Source organism: Aquarana catesbeiana, linkage group LG02 (assembly GCF_042186555.1).
Source record: "Aquarana catesbeiana isolate 2022-GZ linkage group LG02, ASM4218655v1, whole genome shotgun sequence".
Taxonomy (NCBI): domain Eukaryota; kingdom Metazoa; phylum Chordata; class Amphibia; order Anura; family Ranidae; genus Aquarana; species Aquarana catesbeiana.
In genome coordinates this window covers 263,692,015-263,718,915 of record NC_133325.1, presented here as the reverse complement: position 1 = coordinate 263,718,915, position 26,901 = coordinate 263,692,015, and the positions used below count along the sequence as shown (strand labels likewise).

Sequence of the window (26,901 nt, the reverse complement as noted above, 5' to 3'; positions counted from 1 at the left end):
TGTAGAAAAATTCTACAGGTTGCATGTTTTGCATTACAGAGGAGGTCTAGAGCTAGAATTATTGCTCTCGCTCTACTGGTCGCGGCGATACCTCACATGTGTGGTTTGACAACCGTTTTCGTATGCGTTCGCTTCTGCGCGCGAGCTCGTCGGGACGGGGGGGGGGTGTTAAAAAAAAAAAAAAAAAATTTATTTTTTATTATTTTACATTATTTTATTTATTTTTACACTGTTTAAAAAAAAAAAAAACATCCCTTGTAATAGAAAAAAGAATGACAGGACCTCTTAAATATGAGATCTGGGGTCAAAAAGACCTCAGATCTCATATTTACACTAAAATGCAATAAAAAACAAAACAAAAAAAAAGTCATTTAAAAAAATGACATTGAAAAAAATTTGCCTTTTTAAGAGGCGTGGGCGGCAGTGATGTTTTGACGTCGCTTCCGCCAAGCAGTGTCATGGAGACGAGTGGGCGCCATCTTAGCCTCACTCGTCTCCAGGCACAGCACGGAGTAGGACGCGATCGCCTCCGCCGCTACCGACGGCTCCGGTAAGTGACGGAGGGCACTGGATCGCGGCGGGAGGGGGGGCTCCTCTCCCGCCACCGATTAAAAGTGATCTCACGGCGAATCCGCCGCAGGGACCACTTTTATCAGAAAGCTGGCCGCCGCACGAAAACGGGGATACCGGGGTTATGGCAGCTAGCTGCTGCCATAACAACGATATCCACCGTCAAAGTTTGGACGTACATCGGCGTGTGGCGGTCTGGAAGTGGTTAAGGAAGTTTACTCCCCTATATAACCCCTCCTCCTTCCAAGAGCATATCATTTTTTTCGCCAGTGTCTAAGGTGTTGGTCACGAGTGAAAAAGTGCTCTGAGGAGCTCCAGGAGGGATCCATGCCTCCATAAAAGGAAACCAAATCCATCCAGAAGTGCCACTGAGGCCTAAAATGGATGATACCTGGGACCTCGTATCCGAAGCATGAGGTTTTGCCTGTAATGGCTCTCTTAGTAGGGCTGAACCCCAGGAACCCAGGGCTTAGGTCTTGTTACATTATCTCAAGCTTCCTTATGTGGGGTGCTATACAAGGCCCAAGGCAGTTGGACCCCGATTTAACGGACCCAGTCCTTTTGAAGGTTTGTTAAACGTAACCCGCCGTGATGGATGAAAGCTGGATTTTCTGTTAAATTAGCAAAATCTTGTGGTGAGGACAAGGTAAGGAAAGAGAGACTTAGATATTAAAAACATCTAAACATTTCTTTTATTGAAGGAAAAATGTTGTCATGCCTTTAAAATCTTCACTAGATGGAGTCTATGCACATACCTTACTCGGTTGTCTCACTGTTTGCTCAGTTCCGTGCCTGGCTGTACAGCGTGTGGAAGCAGATTTTTGCAAGGTAGGAAAAGCTGCAAAAAATGTCTTTTTCTTCCCGTGATGGGACCAGAGGGTTAGGGGGACAGCAGCGCTGTGCCCCCTTACATTACCCCCCGCCGTGGGGGAGACGGAAGGTCCCGCTATTATACCGCTGAAAGTTTGTTACTGTGGCTGTATTTTATTTTTAAACAGGTCTGTGCCTCACTGCAGGAGGCTCTGCCACCCCCCCCCCTTATGTTGGGTCTGGGGAGGAGGAGGGGGCGGGGCCTAACGCAGGTGCCGTGAAACGTCCACTGACGAACGGCAGGCTAATAGCAGGTTAAATACAGCTGTGTCAGTCTCTCCTCTGCTGATGAGGAGAAAACGAGCTGCCTGCACACAGGGACACACGAACTGTGGGACACGTATGGGTTACAAAACTGGCATTTCTTGTTTCAGGAAGGACACCCTTTTCCAGCACTAAGCTGAACTGTATAGCAATTTTAAAAGTATTGACTACTGTATCTGTTTTTGTACTTAGGACTATGCCTGCCAAAAAAAGACACCATGAAAGCCAAAAGAATAAAGGTTTCACCCCCAGGCATTGGGATTTCAAGCTGTATTTCCACGCTGTCTTCCTCGCCTGAATTACCATTCATGGCAACTCAGGGTGAGTCATTAGAGCAAATTGTTGGTGCAGCTGCCTCTCACAGCACCTGCATACGTGACTGAAGAAATCCTTTCCTCCTCACTCCAGGGTCTGGAAGAAAGATTAGCGGCTTTAATCGCATCCTCCATTCAAATGGATAAGAAACATACTAGGTCCCCCTCCCCCACTTCAGCTTTACAGGGGGAACAGTGGGCACACGATGAAGTTCTACCCTCAATCAATCAAGAGCTTACCGATGATTCTTCTACTGAGGAAACAACGGTAGATGAACCTTTTTCAGCATCTCAATCTGAAAAATTGCTGATACACACTCTTACAGAGATGGTTCGTTCCTCTTTCATGCTGCCTCTAACAGAGTCTCATGAAAACGTGGCCTCTTCCTCAGGTTCCTTAAAACCTTCCCATCCTTTGCATGCGTTTCCTGCGCACGCATTACTTGAATAGCTTATTTTTTCGGAATGGGATAAACCAGATAAACATTTTCTCCCTCCTAAGAGGTTCTCAATTCTCTATCCTCTGGAGGATAAATTCTCCAAAAAAATGGAAAGTACCAGCAATTGATGCCACGATTTCCAGTGTGAATAATAACTTGACTTGTCCTGTAGACAATGCATAGATGCTTAAAGATCCAACAGATAAGAAGTTGGAATCCCTGCTAAAGTCTGCTTTTTCCATAGCAGGTGCTGTCGCCCAGCCCGCAGTCGCTGCGATAGGCGTCTGCCAATCCCTAAAGGACCAATTCAAACAGGCCCTTAGAGAGCTTCCTACACAACAAGCTCAAGATTTGGCTGAACTACCTAAAGCATTATGTTTTGCCATAGATGCCATCAAAGACTCTATTCACCAGACATCCCGCCTCAAGCTTATGCTTGTACATATGCACAGAATCCTGTGGTTGGAAAATTGGTCAGCTGAAACACCATGTAAAAACCTGGTAACTGGGTTCCCCTTTCATGGGGAGTGACTATTTGGAGAAGACTTGCATAAATATATCAAGACAATTTCTGCTGGGAAAAGTACCTTTTTACCAGTCAAAAGAAAATTTAAACGCCCTGCATTTCCCCTGCGCCAGGGGCTTCTGCCTATAGGCAGTGGCGACTGCCTCTGCTGTCAGACTCTAGAGGAAGGACTCGGGGTCAGACCCAGGCTCAAAATAAGCCCTGGGGTAGGAAATCTGCAAAACAGAATCCTAAAGCCTCATCATGAAAAGGCACCCCCCCCCCCCCGCCAAGGTGGGGGGAAGACTTCTGCAATTTTCAGAAGTCTGGAAAAAGGAAATTCAGGACAGATGGGTCATTTCCACGGTAAAGCTGGGGTACAGGCTGGAATTCCAGGACTTTCCACTGTCTCACTTCCTGAGGCCAAGCATTCACAAAGATCCAGATAAAAAACAGTCTCTGTTTCAGGCACTAGACCGATTAATATCTCAAGGGGTGATCATACAGATACCCACAAATGAGCAAGGTCTGGGATTTTATTCAAACCTTTTTATGTACCAAAGCCAAGTGGAGATGTCAGACCCATTCTAGATCTAAGAAAGCTAAATCAATTCCTGAAGATCCGTGCCTTTCGCATGGAGACAATCGGGTCGGTAGTTTCTATCCTTCTAGGAAGAGAACTTCTGGCATCAATCGAAATCAGGGATGCATATCTGCATATCCCTATATTTCCTGCTCATCAAAAGTTTCTGCGATTCGAGTTCGAACAGCAGCATTTTCAATTTGTAGCCCTGCCCTTCGGGCTAGCCACAGCACCTCGGGTGTTTACCAAGGTGCTGGCCCCACCTCTAGCCAGGTTAAGGACACAGGACATAACAATCATGGCGTACCTAGACGATCTATTACTTATAGATCAATCAGCGACTCGTCTGGAGCAAAGTGTACGCACTACAACCAACTATCTGAAAAGTATGGGTTGGATTCTCAATCTAGAGAAATCTTCCTTAATACCGCTAAGAAGGCTGGAGTACTTGGGTCTGATCGTAGCTACAGCCCAGGAAAGGGTGTTCTTGCCTCAAAAATCAACTCCATAAGAAAACTGGTGCGGAGGGTCAGGTCAAATGGCAATCCCTCCATTCGGCTCTGCATGAGGTTGCTAGGAACCATGGTAGCTTCATTCGAAGCAGTTCCCTATGCCCAGTTCCATTCAAGACTGTTGCAAAACAGTATCCTGTCTATTAACCCAGAATCTGCTGAAGGGAAGATCCTTCAGACCAGTCATCTGGAAAGTGATCATTTCGGGAGTAGAGAATTGGCAGGCGGACTACTTAAGTCGCCAGCAGTTATTCCCAGGGGAATGGTCTCTTCACCCCGACATATTTCGGGCTGTTTGTCAAAGATGGGGGACTCCCGACGTGGATCTTCTTCTAGCATCCAGGTTCAACACAAAGTTGGTCAACTTTGTGGTCAGAACAAGGGATCCATTCGCATGCGGAACGGATGCGTTAGTGACCCCATGGGATCAGTTTTCACTGCTCTATGCATTCCCCCCCTCTTCAGTTGCTGCCTCGAATTCTTTGCAGGATCAAGCTGGAAAGAAAGCCGACAATTCTGGTAGCACCAGCATGGTCCAGAAGGTCATGCTACGCAGAAATCGTAAAGATGGCACTGGAGAGCCCATGGTCCCTCCCACTACGGCCAGGTCTGCTCTCTCAGGGACTGATATTCCATCCTTCCTTACGGTCTCTAAATTTAACGGCTTGGCTATTGAAACCCACATTCTAAAGAAACGTGGGCTTTCCAGGTCAGTTATCTCTACCCTGATTAATGCTAGGAAGCAAGCTTCCAGAACTATATATTATAGAGTCTGTAAGGCTTACATTTCCTGGTGCGAATCCAAGGGTTGGCACCCTCTGAGATATATCATAGGCAGAATTCTTGCCTTTCTAGAATTAGGGGTAGAAATGAAATTGGCCTTAAGTACTATTAAAGGCCAAGTCTCAGCTTTATCGGTCTTATTTCAAAGACAACTTGCTACTCATTCTTTAGTCCGGGGCTTTATACAAGGACTGACACGGCTTAATCCGCCAGTCAAACCTCCCTTGAACCCTTGGGAACCTAGTTTTGTTTGTGTTTACAAAAACGGCCATTTGAACCAGTACAACAGATTCCCCTAGTCCTTCTGACAAGGAAGTTGGTATTTTTGGTTGCTATATTCTCAGCAAGGAGGGTTTCAGAATTGGCTGCTCTTTCTTGTAAAGAGCCATATTTGATTTTTCATGAGGACAGAGTGGTGTTGCGCCCTCGTCCAGGCTTTTTGCCAAAAGTCATTTCAGGTTTTCACCTGAACCAGGATATTGTCCTGCCATCCTTTTTTTCAAGACTATGTTCCAGGGAAGAAAAGTCACTACATTGTATTGGTGTGGTGAGAGCAGTGAAGATCTATTTAAAGAAAACTGCTCAGATTCGTAAGACTGATGTCTTATTTATTCTGCCGGAGGCTCCTAAGAAGGGGCAGGCAGCGTCGAAATCCACTGTTGCTAAGTGGATTCGGCAAGTGATAATTCAAACTTGTGATTCAAGGGGTAAGATTCCCCCGTTTCAAGTTAAGGCGCATTCTACCAGGTCGGTTAGTGCTTCTTGGGCAGGGCGTCATCAGGCCTTCATGGCTCAGATCTGTAAAGCCGCAACTTGGTCTTCAGTGGATGTATTCACAAAATTTTATCAGGTGGATGTAAGGAGGTATGAGGATTTTGCCTTCGGGCGCAGTGTACTGCAAGCAGCAGTATAGATCCTCAAGTCTGGGTGTACCCTGCGGGTTGTTTTCTCCCACCCCTCATGTGGCATTGCTATGGGACATCCCATGATGTACGATAAGGAAAATAGGATTTTTATAACAGCTTACCTGTAAAATCCTTTTGTTGGAGTACATCATGGGACACAGAGGTCCCTCCCCTCTTTTTTGGGATACAAGTTTATTGCTTTGCTACAAAAACTGATGTGCTCCTGGAAGGAGGAGGGGTTATATAGGGGAGTAAACTTCCTTAATTAGGGTTTACCAGTGTCAACATCTGACGGTAGACTAAAACCCATTAAGTAATTACTTAAGGCTCTGTGTCCCATGATGTATTCCAAGAAAAGGATTTTACAGGTAAGCTGTTATAAAAATCCTATTATTTTTTTTAACCATTTAACCACTTCAATACAGGGCACTTAGACACCTTCCTGCCCAGACCAATTTTCAGCTTTCAGCGCTGTCGCAGTTTGAATGACAATTGCGCGGTCATGCTACACTGTGCCCAAACTAAATTTTTATCATTTTGTTCCCACAAATAGAGCTTTCTTTTGGTGGTATTTGATCACCTCTGCGGTTTTTATTTTTTGCTAAACAAATAAAAAAAGACCGAAAATTTTGAAAAAAATAAGTTTTACTTTTGTTTCTGTTAAAAAAAATTGTAAATAAGTAAGTTTTCTCTTTCACTGATGGGCACTGATACGGCGGCACTGACAGGCACTGATACGGCGGCACCGATGAGGTGGCACCAATGAACGGGCACTGACGATGGCCACTGAAATGCGGCACTGATGGGCACTGGTAGGTGGCACTGATGGGTGGCACTCATATGCAGCACTGATGGGCATTGATGGTGGCACTGGTTGGCACTGATGGGCAATGAAAGGCGGCACTGCTAGGCACTGATAGGGTGGCACTGATAGGCGGCACTGCTGGGCACTGATAGGCGGCACTGCTGGTCACTGATAGGCGGCACTAAAATGAGGCACTGATGGGCATCCCTGGTGGCACTGGCAGTGGTAGGCATTGCAGTGGGCACTGACTGGCAGCTGCCTGGGCACAGATTGGCAGCTGCCTGGGCACACAGTGGCATTTCCCTGGTGGTCTAGGGGCATACCTGGTGGTCCAGTGTGGATCTCTTCCCTGGTGGTCCTGGGCGGCTTCCCTGGTGGTCCTGGGTAGGATCCGAGGGGGGGCTGTGCTGATAAACAATCAGCACAGACCCCCCCCCCTGTCAGGAGAGCAGCCGATCGGCTCTCCTCTACTCGCGTCTGTCAGTCGCGAGTGAGGAAAAGCCGATCACCGGCTCTTCCTATTTACATCGTGATCAGCCGTGATTGGACATGGCTGATCACGTGGTAAAGAGTCTCTTTACTCTTTACCTAGATCGGTGTTGCAGGGTGTCAGGCTGACACCCCGCAACAACGATCGCCACGATGCGCGCCCCTGGGGGCGCGCAGCGGCTAGATATTCCTGATCACGTCATATGACGTCCGATCAGGAATATCAAACCACTTTGCCGCCGTCATTCTGTAATAGGGCAGGCGGCAAGTGGTTAAACACTGGGCACTTTTACCCCTCCCTGACCTGGCAAATTTTCAGCATTCAGCGCTGTGTCACTTTGAATGACAATTGAGTGGTTATGCATATGAAACGTCTATCATTTTTTCACACAAATAGAGCTTTCTTTTGGTGGTATTTAATCACCACTGGGTTTTTAATTTTTTTGATAAATAAACAAAAAAAGGGCAAACATTTTGAAAAGAAAATGCGTTTTTCTTTTGTTTCTGTTATAAAATTTTGCAAATCAATAACCTTTCTTTATAAATTTAGGCCAAATTGTATATTCTGCTACATTTCTTTGGTGAAAATAACCCAAATCACTGTATATTATTTAGTCCTGTATGAAAGTTATAGCATCTACAAACTATGGTATGTATCTGAAAATTGTTTTTAGTCCTGATGTACTGACGGCCAATCTCATTTCTTGAGGCCAGGACAGTACAAATATCCCTCAAATGACCTTTTTGGAAAGTAGACAGTAGAGCTGCACAATTAATTGTTAAAAAAATCGTGATCTCGATTCGCCCCCTCTGACAATCTGTCCTGCTGAGTTTGCTGATTCTTTCATATAAACAAGTGGAGGGATTATCTGCTCACTCAGCTGTCAAAAGAAAGCATCAGGCAGTCTGCCAAGATTTGAACTTGAAACATTGTAACTAACTTCCTTATTAGATCAAATGGATAAACTTCTCTGTGTAAACAAATAACCCAGGCAATCTGCCAAGTTTTAAACCAGGAAGTTTAACCACTTAAAGTCTAAATCTTTTTCTGACACTTCAAGTTAAAATCAATATTTTTTGCTAAAAAAAATACTTGGAACCCTATATATATATATATATATATATATATATATATATATATATATATATATATATATATATATATATATATATATATATATATATATATATAGCCTTTTATAGTACAAAAAGAGCAAATAATCGCTACTATAAGGCTCCTTTCACACTGAGGCGCTAAAGTGCTAAAAATAGCTCCTGCAAAACGCCCCGAAAGAGCTGCTCAATGCACTCCAGTGTGAAAGCCCCGAGGGCTTTCACACTGGGGCGGTGCGCTTGCAGGGCGGTCATAAAAGTCCTGCAAGCTGCATCTTTGGAGTGCATTAGGAGCGGTGTATTTACCGCTCCTAAAGCGCCCCTTCCCATTGAAAACAATGGGGCAGCGCTGCAAACCCGCCCGCAAAGCGCTGCTGCAGCGGCGCTTTGCTGGCGGTTTGAACCCTTTTTCGGCCGCTAGGGGGGGGTTAAAACCGCCCCGCTAGCGCCGCTAAAACGACGGTAAAGCGCCACTGTACCGCCGGCGCCCGCATGCCTCAGTGTGAAAGTAGCTTAGGGGTTCTTCCTTCTTCTTTCTTCTTCCTTTTTTTTTTTTTTTTTTTTTTCTGTGGAACAGTGAAAGTAATAATATATATTACTTGTTATGTTATATATTATATTATAATATAATATAATATATTATACACCCAGAAGTAGGATATATGGGCACTTATAACTAGGAGTCAGATATTAAGCTACTTTTATATTAAAGTAGTACTAAGTAATTAGTACTAAGTAGTACTAAGCTGAGACTTTTTTTTTTCCCCAAGGATATGATAATTTTAAATATAATGCACAATACTGGTAAAGGTTTATTTTAAACGTAATTGTAATGCCTTATATTACCTCTAGTCTAGTTTTTTTTGAGACCCCTCAGCCTCCACCTTCTCTGGGTTCAGATGCTGATCTTCAATGAGTCTTTAAAGTTTTATTATTTTTTTTTTTTTTTTTTTGTTAAAAACAACAAACATGTTATACTTGCCTGCTCTGTGTAATGGTTTTGCACAGAGCTGCCTGGATTCACCTCTTCTAGGGTCCCCATCAACACTTATGGCTCCTCCTGCCTTCAGAGTGCCCCAATAGCAAGGTAAAAAAAAAATTCTGCCTTTTAGAACCACTCACTTCCTGCCCAGGGCTACCTGTTCCATGAGGAATTGCTCCTCACACGTTCACAAGTTCTGAGGCACTTACTGACATGTATGAATGCTGTACTGAGCAAATAATGCATTCTTTATGCAGGCCAACTAATCGGCTGGCCGATTAATCGATTATGAAAATAATGATCGATTAGTTGGTGTGGCTGTGACCAGGGACAATGACTGGTGTTTATAGCATGTGTAAAAAAAAAAAAAAAAGGGGGATATATATATTATATGAACTGAGGCAGCAGACTTTGTGAAAATGAATATTTGTGTCATTCTTACGGCTGTATGTAAAAAAAAAAAAAAATATTTATTATAATATATTAATAATACATTTTTTTTTTTTTCATACAGCCGTGAGAGTGATACAAATATTCATTTTCACAAAGTCTGCTGCCTCAGTTCACTGCATTTGTAAAGAAGGCTTCAGGGAGTCCAAGAAAATCCAGCAAGAGTTAGGACTGTCTCCTACAGTTGATTCAGCTGCGGGATCATGGCACCACCAGTGCAAAGCTTTCTCAGGAATGGCAGTAGGCAGGTGTGAGTACATCTGCACGCACAGTAAGGCAAAGACTTTTGGAGGATGGTCTGGTGTCAAGAAGGGCAGCAAAGAAGCCACTTTTCTCCAAGAAAAACATCAGAAACAGACTGATATTCTGCAAAAGGTACAAGGATTTCACTGCTGAGGACTGGGGTAAAATAATTTTCTCTGATCCCCTTTCTGATTGTTTGGGGCATCCAGAAAAAAACCTTGTCCGGAGAAGAAAAGGTGAGCGCTACCATCAGTCCTGTGTCATGCCAACAGTAAACCATCCTAAGACCATGCATGGGGTTGCTTCTCAGCCATAGAAGTGGGTTTACTCACAATTTTTCCTAGGAACACAGCCATGAATAAAGAATGGTACAAAAAATCCTCCGAGCAACTTCTCCCAACCATCCAAGAACAGTTTGAGGTACAATGCCTTTTTCCAGCATGATGGAGCACTTTGCCATAAGTAATAATAGTGGCTTGGGGAACAAAACCTCAAAATCTTGGGTCCATGGCCAGGAAACTCCCCAGACCTTAATCCCATTGAGAACTTGTGGTCAATCCTCAAGAGGCGGGTGAACAAAAAAAAAAAAACAAACTACAAGCATTGATTATGCAAGTGCCATCAGTCAGGAATTGGCCCAGAAGTTGATTGACAGCATGCCAGAGAGAATTGCAGAGCTCTTGAAAAAGAAGGATCAACACTGAAAATATAGACTCATTGCCGAAACTTCATGTAATTGTCAATAAAAGCCTTTGACACTTCTGAAATGCTTGTAATCATACTTTAGTATACCATAGTAACTTCTGACAAAAAGATCTAAAAACACTGAAGCAGCAGACTTTGTGAAAATTAATATTTGTGTCATTCTCAACTTTTGGCCACGGCTGTACTGTGACCAGAGCAATACACTGTACCATTCTGGGAAGTTGATAGGGATTTTCCTTTTATTTATTTATTTATTTTTTTTACATACTATACTTGCTTATAGCAGTAAATTTCACTGCTAGAAGCAAATATTTTTACTGAATGACCGTGTGTAGACATGGTACAAATGGGCTGTGATTTGGTCCTATCTGTACCATGTGATCACTGTGACCAATCACAGCTAGCAACACAGTTGTATACAATGCATGGCATGAAAGGAAGCCTTTCTTTGGCATGTGATTGGTCACATCGACCACATGACTCTAGCAGCAGGCCGGTATAGTGATCAGTCATCAGCTGTGCCTGGTGGGCGCTCAGGTTACAGATTGTGCTGGAGCGCGACCCATTCTCAGGAGGACATTTTATAGAACGTCCTCCCAGAACAATAGGGTTCCTGCCCATTTGTTATTTTACAATTATGTGGTCAGGAAGTCGGTAATTAAGTGGACCCTCCATAAGCTGTTTGCCATAATGTGCTTGTTTGAACTGCACATACACATCAGGGCAGGAAGAAACCATAGAAACCATTCATAACAGGAGATCAATAAGGTCTGTCCTACAAAACCCTAGCTTTTGAAAATTTGATTTTTTTTTTTTTTTTAGTTAAATTCTGCTTTCAATCTTTTGTGTTTTTATTACTTATGTATTTCTTTTTTGCAGAGCATCACATATGATAATTTCTCTGGTTGAAAACTATCCGGAATATTTAGTAATAAATCTAGACAAGGTAAGATCTGTATGTTTTGCACACTTTGAGGTTGATTTACTAAAAATGGAGAGTGCAGAATCTGGTGCTGCTGTGCATGGAAACCAATCGGCTTCCAGTTTGTTTGTCTAAGCTTAATTGAACAAGCTGAAGTTAGAAGCTGACTGGCTGCCATGCACAGCTGCACCAGATTTTGCACTCTCCAGTTTTAGTAACTCTGCCCCTTTTTATTTCTGCTTTGTGGATCTGACATTCTCTGTGAGATCTTTCTTGGCCCATATTCGACAATGAGGGAAAGGGAAACAAGCATTCAACAGTCTGCAGTATTGCTTCCCCCTCCTAATACTACAGGTCTTCCGCTTTGAATGGAGATTTAGTAATGCTAAACAAATGTATGTGCAATACATTGGATTGTTACAGCTATCATTATTGTTCCTGTATACCAGGGGTTGGCAAAACTGGCCAGGGGGGCAACAGGTGGATCATGACCTTGGCTGTGCCTCCCCACAACCTCCGCTTCTCTGCTAACTGCAGAGCTGAGAGCAGGAGGCGAGAGCTGCTGGGGGGGGGGGGGGCGATGCAGGAGCTGCTCAGAGATTGGTTGCTAGGCGGTCCTAGCAACCAATCACCAGCTTGCTATTATGAACGCCGGCAGCTCCCACTCCCGCCTTCCACTCAGCACTATGCTGTCTTCTGATCTCTGCTCTGATGAACACATGCTGGCGGGTAAGTGCTACCTACATGGTGCTGTGTGTATGTGGGGGGCAGAGGCAGGGGTACACTGTTGAAAGTGGGACAGAGGATACTATCGGGGGGCTTGATGTGAAGTGGGTCAGACACTGTTTTTGGGGGGGAGGAAGCGGGCAGAGGAGACTTCAGTGGGGGGGGGTGATTTGAAGGGGCAGAGGACAAAGCATTGGGGGGTACAGGACACTACTGTGGGGGGCAGAGAATACTACAAGGGAGTGATGTGAAGGTAGCAGAGGACACTGTTGCGAGGGTTGGAGTTACAGAACACCCCTGTGGGAGGAGGGGGCAGAGGATACTACAGTGGGGGGGCTTGATGTGAAGGAGCAGTGGACACAACGTTGGGGGGTGCAGAACACGACTGTGGGGGCTGGGGGCAGAGAACACTACAGTGGGGGGATGTGTGAAGGGGGCAGATGAAACTACATTGGGGGGTCAGAAAACTACTGTGGGGGGAGGCAGAGGACACAGCAATGAGGGGCAGGGGACACTACAGTAGAAGGATGATGTCAAGGGGACAGAGGACACTACTGTGGTGCTGTCTTTTTTTATTGGGAACTTGATAGGGTGTTTTGTTTTTGTTCTTTTTTTTATAGGGCGCTGCATAGTAGACCCCGACTGAACCCTCCCCCCCCCCCCTTTCAGTATCTTTGCTTTCTTCCATGTTGTACTAGTAGTCCCAATTAAAGATTTTACCTTGAGATATTTTCTCCAATAGCAAGTTTGTGCACCAATTCTCCTCGGAGATGCATGAGACAATTGTAAAAGCATTGTGCCCGATTCAAATCCAAGTTTTAGACAGGTACATAATTTTGGTGCACATTGTGCCACTTTTAGAACGCCCGCAAGACATGCTCAAAAAACCTGTCTGCGTTAGTTTTTATAAGTTTCAGGGACTGTCTCTCTCAATAGTGTGACAAATGGTGCAACTTACGATAGATTCATGTACAAGTAGTAACCAGTACATGAATCTGTTGCAGACAAAATTCTTCTGGGACCGTTCTGTAACACCATTTACTCCCAACGTGAAAGACGTCTTATTTGCTTCCACTTTCCTTGTCACCTATATGGTGGTGTTTCTTTATGAACTTATCTCAATAAAAAGAACCAACAGTAAAAGTGTCACAAATAGGAACTGCATGAATTTGTTGCACACATTGGTACTAAGCATAAAAAATTTAACATGGGTTTAATGAATTTGGCTAAAGGCTTTGAACTACATCTCCCCATGCCATATTGCATCACCCTCAGGAAACTTTTTTCCAGGGTTTACTGGCAATAAGGAGTCGGTTTGTACCATTACCAGAGAGATATTCGAAAACCATTGTGAGGTTAGTATTATTATGCTGTCTTTTAATATAAATCTGAACAGGATCAAATACAATAGTCCTTAGCTTATGCATATTTTTAAATATATTTACTTTTTAAAATTTTCAACAAGTGTGTGGGTTTTTTTTTTTTTTTTTTTTAATACAAACTTTTCAAGTTTTTAATCACTTTTCTCTGTCCTCAGCTCGATTACTGTGCTAGCTTGAAAAACCTTGATTCAGTTTCGGAACGGCCAAACTACAAGTTTATACAGGTATGGCACCAACCACATCAAGCACATTGTACATGCAATTTAGTTCACATGGTATCCTGCTGGAATCAGTTAGATGGTGGCATTCAGCATTAAAATGGCAGTTGACATAGTTTAACTTTTGAAATGCCACTAAAAGTGGAATTTCCTTTCATCTGCACTCTGTGAGTACAATATACAAACTTTAGTTATATTTTATGTACTGACAGGTGGTTCAACTTGTTTATTATTGAACTACTTTGAATGTCTTTTTCTTTTCTCTTGGTTTGTGATCTAATTTTGACATTTTGTTCCCCAGGGAGACATCTGTGATGTGCATTTTTTAAAACATCTCTTTGAAGTAGAACATATAGATGTGGTCTTACACTTTGCTGCACAGACTCATGTAGGTAAGTGTGCTAATCTTTAATACATGTTTAATGTACACCTTGCATCTCTGAAAAGCTTCTCAAATGGTTGCATCAATACAATACAAGAGCATGCCTTCAACAACCTTCCCCAGCACCTCCTAGAGCAGTGGTTATCAACTCCTGTCCTCAGGGCCCACTAACAGGCCAGGTTTTATGTATTATCTTGGGGAGATGCAGACTAGAATACTGCAATCACTGAGCAGCAGATGATATCACTTGTGATGTATTTCAGTTATCTTGCAAACCTGGCCTGTTAGTGGGTCTTGAGGACAGGAGATGAGAACCACTGTCCTAGAGCTTCAAATCCTGAGGCAAGCCATTGTGCAAATTTTGAATGCTGGCCAAACCCTTCTTGAACTTTTCATATTGCCTGGCGTGCTTGTCAGTAGCAAAGCTCATCAGTGGTGGGCTATTTGTCTGTAGAAGAGAAACCCAAGATTTTTAGGGGGATGAAGAAGACTTTTGAAGATGTAATTTTATTAATCTATTCACCTTCAAAGCCATTTAGAGGTAACAGGTGTACTTTCAAGTAAACATGCCCTAGACCTAGGTAAGTTAATTTGCAAATATTATGCTGGAAGTGAATGGAGACTATTAGTGGATTACACATGAGACTTCCAATGCCAACGACTTGGCAGTGATGTTTGCTAAAAAAAACCTTGTAATGTATGCAATGGACCAAGAATGGCATTTTTTTCTCAAAAGTGGAGTTGTACTAATGTTAAAATGAACCCAATAAGAAAATAACAAGCTCACACCAGTCCTGTCTTCTTCCTCTGGCTAGAACTAACACAGATCACATGAAGGCTTCTACCAATAATGAATAATGAAATTGGTTACATGCCATAAGAACAGTTGTGCTTGAAGATGGGAGTTGAAATTCTGCTTAAATGCCCTGAAGCACAGTGTTTATTGTTGTCTTTATGACAGTATATATGGGTAAAAAACAGAACAGATTCCCACAGATGCATGTTGTTTTCTATATAGTAATTGTTGGTATGTTTCGTTTGTTTCATTTGAAACAGAAAAGTGACAGCAAAAAAAACAAAAAAACAGGGTAGTCCATTGAGTCTGCCTGTGTTTTTTTTTTTTTTTTTTTTTTCTTCTTTTTTTCCATAGACTTTGGTCTTGGTTTTTTGCTTTTTTTTTTGGGTGTTTTTTGTCGAAGTATAGATCTGTTTGTCCCAAGCATGTTTGAAGCCATTTACTGTTTACTGTCACACTACCTCTGCTGGAAGTCTATTCTAAGCATCAAATCCCCTTTTAGTAAAATAATACTTTCTAAGATTAGTTTTGAACTTTCCTCCAGATAGTTTGAGGTCATGTCCCCGTGTTCTTGATTTTGGTTTCATATTGAAACAACTGCCCTCCTGAACTTTATTCACCCCCTTGATGTATTTAAAGGTTTCAGTCATGTATCCCCTTTCTCTTCTTTCCTCCAGACTGTGCATATTAAAGGGGTTGTAAAGGTTTGTGTTTCTTCGCCCCCCAGCCCACCCCCTGTTTACTTACCTGAGCCCGTTCACCTGCTGTGTGCATCCCCCGGCGTCCTCTTCTCCACGGAGTCTGGCCGTTGACTGGATAGATAGGAGAGATTGATAGCAGCGCAGCCATTGGCTCGCGCTGCTGTCAATCACATCTAATGACGCGGCCCACCGGGGGCGGGACTGAGTCATACACACTGTGTCTATGGACGCAGCGTGTATGACAGGGAGCGCGCCCGCAAGCTAACCCCCCTGGGATAGAACTTCCCAGAGGGAGGTTAGCTATTGCTGGGAGGAGCCGAGACAGCCACCGAGGGACCCTAGAACAGGAGGATTGGGGCCACTCTGTGCAAAACGAACTGCACAGTGGAGGTAAGTAACATGTTTGTTGTTTATAAAAAAGAAAAAAAAACCCGTACAACCCCTTTAAGTTCCTGAAGTCGCTCTTGATATCTTTTATCCTCCTCCATTTTTGTTACCCGTCTCTGGACTGGTTGTGTTTTATCAATATCTTTTTGTAAGTGAGCTCACCAGAACTGGACATGGTATTCTAAATGAGGTCTCACTAAAGATCTTTATAGGGGAATCGGAACCCTCCATCCTCTTCCTGGTGATCCCTCTAGTGATGCTTCCTAGAATTCTATTTGCTCTTCCCAGTGCCTGGTAACACGGTTTGCTCATTTTGCAATCATATGAAATAAGCACCTCCCAAATCATTTTCTTCTGTAGTGCTGGCTGGCACTGTACCCCCAATGTTTTACACTCTCAGGGGATTCTTTTTTCCCTAGGTGCATTATTTTACATTTAGAAACATTGAACTGCAGTCTCCACTGCTTTGACCTATCTTATAGAAATGCCAAATCATGTTCCATGTTATAGACACCTCCAGGGATATTAACCCTTTTACACACCTTTGTATCATCAGCAAAAAAGACATACCTTGCCCAACAAATGTTTAGTTATATCACTTATGGATTAAATAGAACAGAGCCTTATGGTACACCACTAGTGACTGCTCTCTGTTCTGAGTGAAACCCATTTACAGCCACATTCTGATATCTATCCTTTAGCCAATTGCATATCCACTGAACAACCCAAGCGTGAAGTTCTGCCTTGTACAACTTTTGTATTAGATCATTATGTGGAATTTGCATATTTCTGTGAAATTATTTAAAGAGTTATGGTGTGGTAAGACTAGATACCAACACAGGTCAACTTTTTTTTTTCTGCAGATTTGTCTTTTTCCGATTCCTTTAAATTTGCCTATGTTAATACATATGGTACAAACATTCTTCTTCGTGCGGCATATGAAGCTAGGGTTGGAAAATGTATCTACATAAGTACGGATGAAGTCTATGGGGGTAGTCTTGTTGAGGTAAGAGTTTTTCTAATAGTCACTCGTTTTTTTTAATTGTCAGACTTTTTGTTTTTAAAATTGCTTGCACATTTTGATATACATATAGCACCTATGCACATGCAAATCAGAGTCCTTAGTGTGCTTTCTAGAGTGCACCATGCAGTCCTTCAAGCCTTTTTACTCAATACCCAAGAGCATGCAATTCGGCATTAGCATCACTACATATTTTGTTATGAACTTGCAGTGTTGACTTGTGTAAAGTTAAAGTATAATTAAAGGCCCAAGTTTTCTTTACATTTGAATAGAGTGGTGCTACCTGTGTCCCCCCCTTTTCAAGGGGTGTCTCTCTCTCTCTCTCTCTCTCTCTCTCTCTCTCTCTCTCTCTCTCTCACTTCTAACCTTCCCCCTATGCTATCCAAAATATGGGGGGGGGGGGGTTGCCTTTTAGATATTCAAAGTGGTAGTAAAGTCAGACATTAGAAAAATTGCTGACAGGCAGAGTTTTTGTATAACAGAAGAGACCCTAGAGGTCTCTTCTACCATTAATCTCCCCACTGCATGTCAGCAAGAATGAACAGCTGGCATTTATGTTGGGCCACATGGTTAGGACAACAATAAAATTCTACAGGGATAACAGTGTTAAAATTTGTTCTAAAGCCTTAAGGGTTTTTTTTTTTTTTTTTAAACTTAAAGTGGTTGTAAAGGCAAAAAAAACGTTCTGCATGCAGCCCGCCCAAAAAAAAATGTATACCTGAGCCTCATTCTCAGTGCAGCGTTGTGCACAAGAGCCGAGGCTCTCTCACTCCTCATTGGCTCTGATACAGCAGCAGGAGCCATTGGCTCCCATAGCTGTCAATCAAAGCTAGTGAGGAGGGAGTGGGGGCAAGGCTCAGGAGTGAGCACACACAAGTGCCCCATAGCAAGCGGCTTGCTATAGGGGCACTCAGAGAAGAGGTAGTTTTGTTGCTGGCCCAAGCAAGTACACGCCTAATGCTGGTTGGATGCACGTGGTACAACATGAATGTCATCTGTTCAGACATACACTGTGAGCTCAGTATTGCGTATTTACAATTACTCCAATGCACAAGAGAAGGCTTTGGTGCTGAGTTGAAGCTCTAAGAAAAGCTTTTCCTGGAAGATCCTTACCTGAGTATCATTGTATTTCAAAATTCTAAAGATAAAAAAAGGCAAGAATGGTTTGTGAAGGGCAGAGAAGGACAAGACATGTAATAGAAATGTATTCCACTCCAAAAGAAACCTGTTTTCAATTTTGTATTGAGCAAATGTATGTAAATGCGCCCAAGTGAGTTTAAAAGGTTCATGGCTAACACCCTGCCAAAACTGTTTGCAGTTTCTTTAGGGAGCAATAGAGTTGCAGTTATGTTCTTGAACTTAATGAATCATCCTTTTATGTACACATTTTAAATGGCTAGAGGTCACATTGGAGTACGCAGAGTTTTTGAACATTTGAATTGCTTTATTCCCAGTGCAAAATTATGCAAATGAATCTCTTTATTATTGAATGGTTTTTGACCAGCGTTCTGAACATTATTCCACATCACTGGCATATTTAAAAATTCATATTTCATTAGGAATTTGATGAGACGTCACCAAAACGGCCAACAAATCCATATGCATCGTCCAAAGCAGCTGCTGAAAGCTTTGTGCTGTCTTTCTGGGAAAGATACAAGGTAAGGAGGTGATATGAGAGCCAAGTTTATATTAGCACAGGGAGTCTTAGCTCTATTCAGTGGGGTATGTCTGTAAATGAAGCATCACACAGCCATATGTTGTGAAGTGTGAAATGATTATTTATACTGCTGGATGTATTTAGGATGGAGCCCAGAATGTCCCACCTGCTCTGCAAGACACCAGCTGTCATTCATTTCTTTCATGGTATAATTGTTTACCCCATGAAGCTGCAGTCTGTAATCTGCCCAGAGTTAAATACATGGATGCCGTTTAGTGTTCGAATAGCATCTGTGGTGGTATTTTTTCATACTCATGAGAATTGTTGGGTTTAATCAATGTCTGCTTCACAACAAAAGTTTTTCTTTACTTTCCTAAAAAATCATGTTGATTGCACTTTTCTGCAAATGCTATATGTATTATATATTCTTCTGTATCATATCATTAACCGCTGTCTGATATTATACAACTAACCCAAACATGGGTAAAAATTGGGTACAAGTCACAGGCTAGTTTAAAATTAAAAGCCTATGAAATGCACAGCCTACCTGCTCATGGCTTCAGTTTCTCCAGGGCAGCCCACTGCTTAACGTCCTCTTGTGCTGATAATCTGGCTTCTTTTAAGGCATCAAATGCTGAGCCATGTGAATATCAAGGAAAGTTTATTCAAGTTTGTGTTCTCTGTAGGCTCATAGATCTATGAAGACTTGCTTTGTAAGGCCAGTGTGGCTGAAGCATTTGGAAGCTACCTTACAGTTGCGCACTAAAAAAATCCTGCCACCGCTGGTTTCGCTGTGGCAAATGATAAAGCTGAGGGACTTGAGTGCTTGTGTCATCAGTTGGGTGGGGGTTGCATGCATTTCACACTTGTTTTTCCACCATTCAGCTTGGAGGAAGCACTATCTTGCTCCTACTTCTTGAAACAACTGCGGGATTTACCAGTCTTTAGTCTCATCTTACCTATAGTGACTTGGTTATCTCATGTGTAAGGCTAGTGTGGCTGAAGCATTGGGAGCTACCTCAAAGTTGGCATACGCTATCGCTGATTTTACTGGAGTAAGGCTGAGGGACTTGAGTGCTTATGTTATCAGCTAGTTGGAGTGGTGAACACACGCTTTGCACTTGTTTTTCCAACTATTTAGCTACTTTTGCTTCTGAAGCATTATGTGGATTATCTGGTCTCATCCCACTGTCTACCTATTGTGACAGGTCACCTCTGGCCACCTACAGCCCCCGTCAGCACCAACTGCTTAGGTTCATGAGTATGTGAAGTATTGCTTCACTTTGGGTCTAGTTGTTTTTTCCTCTACACAGTGCAACATGTCTTGTTGCAATGTGTGACCTCAGCATATACTCCCAACAGAAGGCTGTAATCTGTAACCTGGGACCCCTGTTATAGGGTCATCCTCATTGGTGTCTTCTTCAGCTCCATTGGGTGAGGCTGAGGCCTGCCTGTGTCCACAAGGACCTCTTTGTTCACTTCAGACTTTTTGTCGGTTCGTGCCCATTTACTGGAGCAATCTATTTGCAGAGGCTCTAAATGCACTCCAACGCAACTACGGTCTAACATTGACCCCTCTGGCCCTTCATCTCGGAGTCTGCCTGAGGCACCTGTTATCCCCTCTGAATCAAAATCCGCAGAGTCTACTCTTCAAACTGTTTTTGAGCCACCTGCAGATGACTCCGATTTAATGTTGTTTCTAACCTGATTGATATAGTATGTACTACCCCAATGCCCTATGTACTCCCCTACATTTAGAAGACTAGCCTGCTGTTTTAGGCATAGAGCCTTTTAGAGCTTCTATAGCTGCAGAGACCTTAACGCTACACCCAGTTTTTAAGTCAGGAATGGAAAAAACCTGTAGGACTCTGGGCCCCTTTTGAGAATGTGATGAAGCTTTTTCCCTTTTTGATAAGGAATTTTTTACTAAGTGGTCTCCTGTAGACATTCCTGTCATCCACCCTAACAAGCGTACAATCAAGTGGATTGATGGTGTTCTTGGCTTTAGTGATTTTACTGACAAGCAGTTCCTTTTCCTATTTACTGTAGATCTCAGTTTGGCTCAACAGGAGTGATCCTCCAATCTGTGTTGGAAGCAACTTTGAATTGTCAAGTCCTGTCTCAGTGGTTTAAATCCCTTTCATCACAGGGGCAGGCGCTTGTGTCATGGAACATTTGGAGCAAATGTCTGAAGCCCTGTGCTTCATCTGTGATGGCCTCCTAAATTAATTTAAGCTGGTGTCTCACATGTGACTGATGTCCATTCATATGTGTAGATCACTTTGGCTTCCTAATGCCTGGGACGCCGATGATACGTCCAAAGAACATCTGACTTGATTGCCCTTCAAGAGACAATATTGTCTCTTCATACCTGCTGTTGACACTATTATTAGCAATGTCACTGAGATCTTGCCTCTACTGGAGGAACCCCACCCTTTTTCCTTCAGCTGCTACAGCTGTATTACCTCATAAGAAATTAGAACCTACCTCCCATTCAAGCTACAGGACTCAAAGCCTAAGGTCCTTTTTTGCCCTCTATTCAGCCCTCCACATGAAGGTGCACTCCCACTTGTGCATCGAGCGGCTGGGTCATCTGACAGATGCCTACCAGGTTTTTGGATGCTTGGGTCTCCCTCTGTAGCCTCCAGATTAGGAATACTGAGTCAGGCACCTCCTCCATATTCCCCTCTTCACACTTTTGTCCTGCACCCCACTGTGCATCTTTACAGGTTTGTTTGTGTTCCCCAGACCCTAGAACCACTGATTCCTACTTTGGTAGGAACTGGTATCCCACTCAAGTTTGAGCTCCTTCCTGTAATAGATTTTTTTTTTTTGCCACTCAAGAGGTTGCTTGAGTCTCATCCTGTCATATCCCTCTTCTAAGGGACATCTTGATCCTACAAGATCAAAGGAAATCCTACTGATCTGTTCTCTAGTAAGGACCTGACTACTCAGTGACTTCCAACAATTCCCAACCCTGCTAACAGAATTGGCCCCAATGTTTTTCCTGACCTTCTCATTGTGGAATGCCCAGGGAGCCCACCATGAAGAGTCAGTTTCCTAGATTCTACCAGTTTAAGCAATATGGAAGGTCCTATCAACCTTGTGTGTTCTGTATTATGGAGTCTGGAACTTGGCCAATACACCAAGGTGGTCTCCTTAGACCAACATGTCCAAGATACCTTTCACTAGTCCCTGATGATGGATGGGATGGTTCCCCAGCTAGGACAAGCTGCTAACCTGCTGCAGATCTTCCCCTAAGAGGAATAGTGTAAACCTTGAGGTCTTCATGGGACCTAATCACTGGAGAGTTGGAAAAGATCCTTTTTCTATGGCCCAAATGCAGTCTTCTAGGGAAGTCTCCCTAGAGACCTTCCTTTATCCTGTACTCTATCAGGAGAATGTCCCTAGTAATAGCACTAGGATTCCTACCCAATGCTCCTTTGGTGAAGAATGCTGCTCTTTTCAGGGGTATGTTGCAAGAATCTTGAATCCTATAGTTGGTAAGTGTCTAGGCAGATGGCAGTGTGCCTGTCACACCCTAGAAGGAGCCCTTCTCTTCTTCCTCCAAGTTTAGGTGTTCTTGCACACCAGTCTGGATTATGGTATATCCTCATCCCTGCCCACCCTTTTATCCTTGAGAAGGTTTCAGTGAGTTAGTATCCTTTATTTTTTTTTCCACCTCAATGGTCTTTCTATTCTATCCACTTAGATTATATGCTGTGAGGGCTGTAAAATCCTTCCTTGCAATGAACCTCCATTTTTTTTCCCCCTGTAGCCCAAGGTTAGGAGTGTTAAGCTTTAGCTTCCTGCTGTTGACCAGCTGGTCTTTTCTTTTTGGACATACAGGCAGTCCCCGAGTTACAAGCAAGATGGGGTCTGTAGGTTTTTTCTTAAGTTGAATCTGTTTGTAAGTAAGAACAGGTACACTTTTTAAGTGTATCTCCAGCCAAAAAAACGACTTCTAAGCTTTTTGGACAGCATAGGGAAGGGTTAACACCCCTGTAATGTTTGTTTTGCTGTCTGTGCCCCGTTCAGAAGATGTCGCCTCGCTTTCTGTCCCAATGACAAATGTATTTTGAAAATTTTGGGTTGTTGTGGAAACAAGCCTTGGTGATAAAGCATCAGTGGAGGTACTTTTTCCGATAATGGCTCTTACAGGAGTGAATTTCCCTTCCTAGGGGTAGATTTCCTCTGACTTCCTTTTGTCTCCCTCCGTTTGTAAGTAGGAGTTGTTTCTAAGTCGAATGTTTGTAACTAGGGGACCGCCTGTATTATGTTTGTCTAAAGCTCCTTTCCCTGAAGTCAAGGTTTAGATATGCTAGGGTTGAGCTTTTTCCCGACCCACCACTTTCATTCATTAGATTTCATTCCTTCAATCATAAAGGCTCAGTATCATGTGGGTGTTACCTGGGGTTGTCTGCATACAAATGCTGTCTGCCTCAGAAAACCTACTTTCAGACTGACATCCACTCATTGAGGAATTTTGATATTTGCACAACTCCTCCCAAATCCAGTGTTTGTATTAGGGCTGAGAGTTCTTGAGAGGAGAACTGAGCCAGGATGCTGTGTCGTTTTTCAGAAAGCTATGTACACCCCCCTGCCAGCTCCTCCCACCAGCCATGATTTCCATCTTCCCTTGCATAGAGAAACACCGAAAACCTGGTGATGACAACACAAAGTTTAAATAAAGTATGTCATGAATACAGAAATGTTTTATTTAAAACTTTCATTAGAATATTGATAAGGGGATCGAAAGAAACCAGGGAAGGCAAAATATAAGCAATTTAAAACTTAACTAGAGATCAATACCGTATGCTTGATTGATTTATATAATGTTAATAGTACCCAGGTCTGAGACATTTGGTCTTCAAAGACATTCAGGATGAGGGCATCATTGTAGAATGACGTTGCAAGGGACATGTAGGCAGTATCTCTTGATATCGATTAATTCAGGTGTTGGTAACAATTTTGAGTAACTGTCTCAAACATCACCAGTTATTTAAAAATTTTTTTCCTCCCAAAGTTTCCAGTTATTATTACCAGAAGTAGCAATGTCTATGGACCACACCAGTATCCAGAAAAAGTAAGTGTTCCTTAAGTCTACACCTAAAGACATTTTATGTCCGTTATTTCAAGTCATTTTGTAGCCTTCTCAAAAAAAAAATAAAAAAAATAAATGGTTGACATTTATTGGGGGTGTGTGTGTGTGTGTGTGTGTGTGTGTGTGTGTGTGTGTATAAATGGCACCAGCTCACAAAATACTATTTTTTTTTTTTTATTATTGAATGTGGTATGGTAGACTTACTTGGCTCATTGCCCTAATTGTGACATGGTTTAAATGTCATGAGATCCTTTCCAGAGATGTCCTGTCTATGTTCTTTATTATTTAACCTTAGCCTACTGCATTGGAATCATATGTTTCTGCCACTACACATCACTCTGACATCCCCATTGTGTGTTTCTGTGTAACTACCTCATTTCCATTGAGAAGACAGGGCCAGCTCTGGGTAGCAGTGACTCATTAAAGGCAGTTTTTGACTTGTTATGCTCATTTATACACTCACGCTGTAAGTGGTGAGTACTGCAAGTGTGAAAGGTTGTCAACAGATATTACAGAGTAAATAAAACAACATTTTTTTTTTCAGGAGGGAAGAGCATGGGAATATAGGACATATATCCTTGCCCTAGGCATATACTTGTAGTTGACAATTTTTAAATTGTGGAAGCAAAATACTTACAGCTCTTACATATGAAAGGTTCTAACCTGTCTCATTATTGCTGCGAGTTATGAGTGTCATATATTATAGCTGGCAGGTTAGTGGTTAGTTTATTGCTTTGGCTGGCTCACTTCCTGCACATCTGTGTTATAATTTTTGACAGTCTTTTCTATATGTTGCTATAAAATATTCATATAATATGTTTGCAAATTAGTCTAGAGTTCAGTGTCTTCTGCTCCCTTGAAAAGGCAAGGGGTGGTAAGGTGTGTTTCTATATTGTAATTTAAGGGACTCTGTGGAAGCATTAAAATTTGAACAACATGATTAACATCTGTTTTCCTCTTCCATAATTCTAGTTTTATTGCCTGCTCACCACGTCTTTACTTAAGTCAAACAGTATGAAGCAGTGCCATTATGTGATGTTAATTGTGCTGTACTGTTTCTACAGTCACCGTTGCTTCTTTTATCTCCATGGGTCCTGAAATAACCCTGTGAAATTACAACTCTGTCATGCCCAAGTGTGCACTAGGCTAATACATGCCTAATTGACAGGTTATGGTACTTTTGTTTACCCTTCCGTTTAATTCTCTGAATTCTAAAGACACATTTCTTATTAAGTAGATTTATTTTTCAGGTGACAGTGACATTTTCTTCTTTGTCGTTCATCAAATCCAGTAATTCACTAATGCTTTTGGAAAATATTCTTTATTTCCTAATGTTACTCAAACATAAATATTTGATGACTAAATATTTCATTTCTTAAGTCATTACCTACCAGAACATATAAAGCAGCCATACTCCTAGAGATTGTGCTGCCTGATTTTCTGTGGTCAGGGAGAAGCCTTATTGTAAAGCGGTACTGAAGACTGCTAATACTCCCATTCCACTCCAGCACTGCAACATCTATGAGCTCCCCTGCCCACAGCAAGAAGCCTAATCTTAAAGCGGAACTGGAGACCCCAAATTCTCACCTTCCACTCCAGCGTTGCAACATCTGTGAGTTACCTTGCATCTTTCAGGAGTGGGGTCTTCGGCCGACATAGGATGACGAGACTCTTGCTCGTGGGCATTTGTTCTTCCCGGCACCAAGGCGTTGAAGAGGCAGATATGTATTTTTGAAAAAGAGACATGATGTGAGCCTGCCTGCTCACAATGGGGAGGGGGGAGCACTCAAAATCTGGTGGAGCTGTGCATAGTAGACAACCATCTTCTAACGTCAGCTTGTTCAGTTAGGCTTTGGCAATAAATCCTGGAAGCTGATTGGTTTCTATGCAGAGCTGCAGCAGATTTAGCACTCTAATATTAGTAAATCTCCTCCATTGTTTTACTCTGTAACTTTAGTTCCGTTTTAAGACTTGTACACCTTAATGGACAAATCTTCTAAGCACAAGTTTGAACCTCAGGTTCAACAATGAATCTGATCACGCCAATCACACAATCAGCCATCATACAACAAGACAATTCATCTTGTCTTATTGATCCCTTAAAAAGCAATAGTCATGAAAGAGTAGTCTAATCCTTCCCGTTCTTCCGAGTCTAAACTGACTTAATTTAGGTAATTGCCCCTTTTTTGTTTAACTTATGCAAGAGTATATAGGCCGATCTCCCCATTCTCTTTCCTCACTGTCATAACCTAGACTAAACTTTTTGCCATCTTGGCAGACGTTGTAATGCAGCGTGTGTGTGGTCTTATTTGTCAGTTGGAAAAAGAATGTCCAGTACCACCGCTTTGAAAATATGGCTTTCAGATGGCAGCCACAAATTCTGTTACTTCATAGATTAAACATTCGCTGTTCTGATTTTTGTAAATTTATAAGGTTTTTAAATAGCATAACAATTTTTCCCTTCAACATGTACTGATGTAGCATTTGTTTTCTTTGTTCTCAGGTTATACCCAAGTTTATTTCTTTGCTGCAACGTGACAGGAAATGGTACGAGCCCGTGAACGAAATTTGTGACTTTTAATGAGCATCAATAGAAAAAACATTTTTTTTTTTTTTTTGTCTTGTTCTTTAAATGGATATTATTCCAGCTGAGAAATTATTTAATTACTGTATTTATTGGCGTATAACACTCACTTTTTCACCATCAAAATTGGGTGTATATTACACGTGCGTGTTATACGCCAATACTTCAATTTTAGCTGCCTCAGCGGGGACAGGGAGGGGGTGCAGGACGAGCGCTGTCAGATTACATACAGTGAGAATCTCCTCTTTACTTGGCGGCCTCTGTAATAGGAAGTCCCGTCTCCTGGGCCGCCATTGGACCACTGTTCTGTCTATCATATGAGATTCTCACTGTATGTAATCTGTCAGCACTCGTCCTGCCCCCCTCCCTGTATCCTCTGGGCTGCAGATGGGCATTGATCCGGCTGCTGCATTGATGGCAATGGTGAGTCTGCATTGATGTGGACTGATGAGGCTGCATTTATGGCAATTGTGAGGCTGCAGATGGGC

General features: G+C 42.5%; 1 protein-coding gene across 1 annotated transcript in view; it reads left to right on the top strand.

Annotated features, from left to right (window-relative positions):
- The window catches only part of TGDS (TDP-glucose 4,6-dehydratase), a 49,778-nt gene that overhangs the window by 10,522 nt on the left and 12,355 nt on the right, over positions 1–26,901 (top strand). The window contains exons 2-8 of the mRNA XM_073614374.1: positions 11,413–11,479; positions 13,719–13,787; positions 14,083–14,173; positions 16,911–17,053; positions 18,628–18,726; positions 23,752–23,811; positions 26,333–26,376. Of these exons, the coding sequence (XP_073470475.1) occupies positions 11,413–11,479; positions 13,719–13,787; positions 14,083–14,173; positions 16,911–17,053; positions 18,628–18,726; positions 23,752–23,811; positions 26,333–26,376 (573 nt within the window). The remainder of the gene's footprint in view (positions 1–11,412; positions 11,480–13,718; positions 13,788–14,082; positions 14,174–16,910; positions 17,054–18,627; positions 18,727–23,751; positions 23,812–26,332; positions 26,377–26,901) is intronic.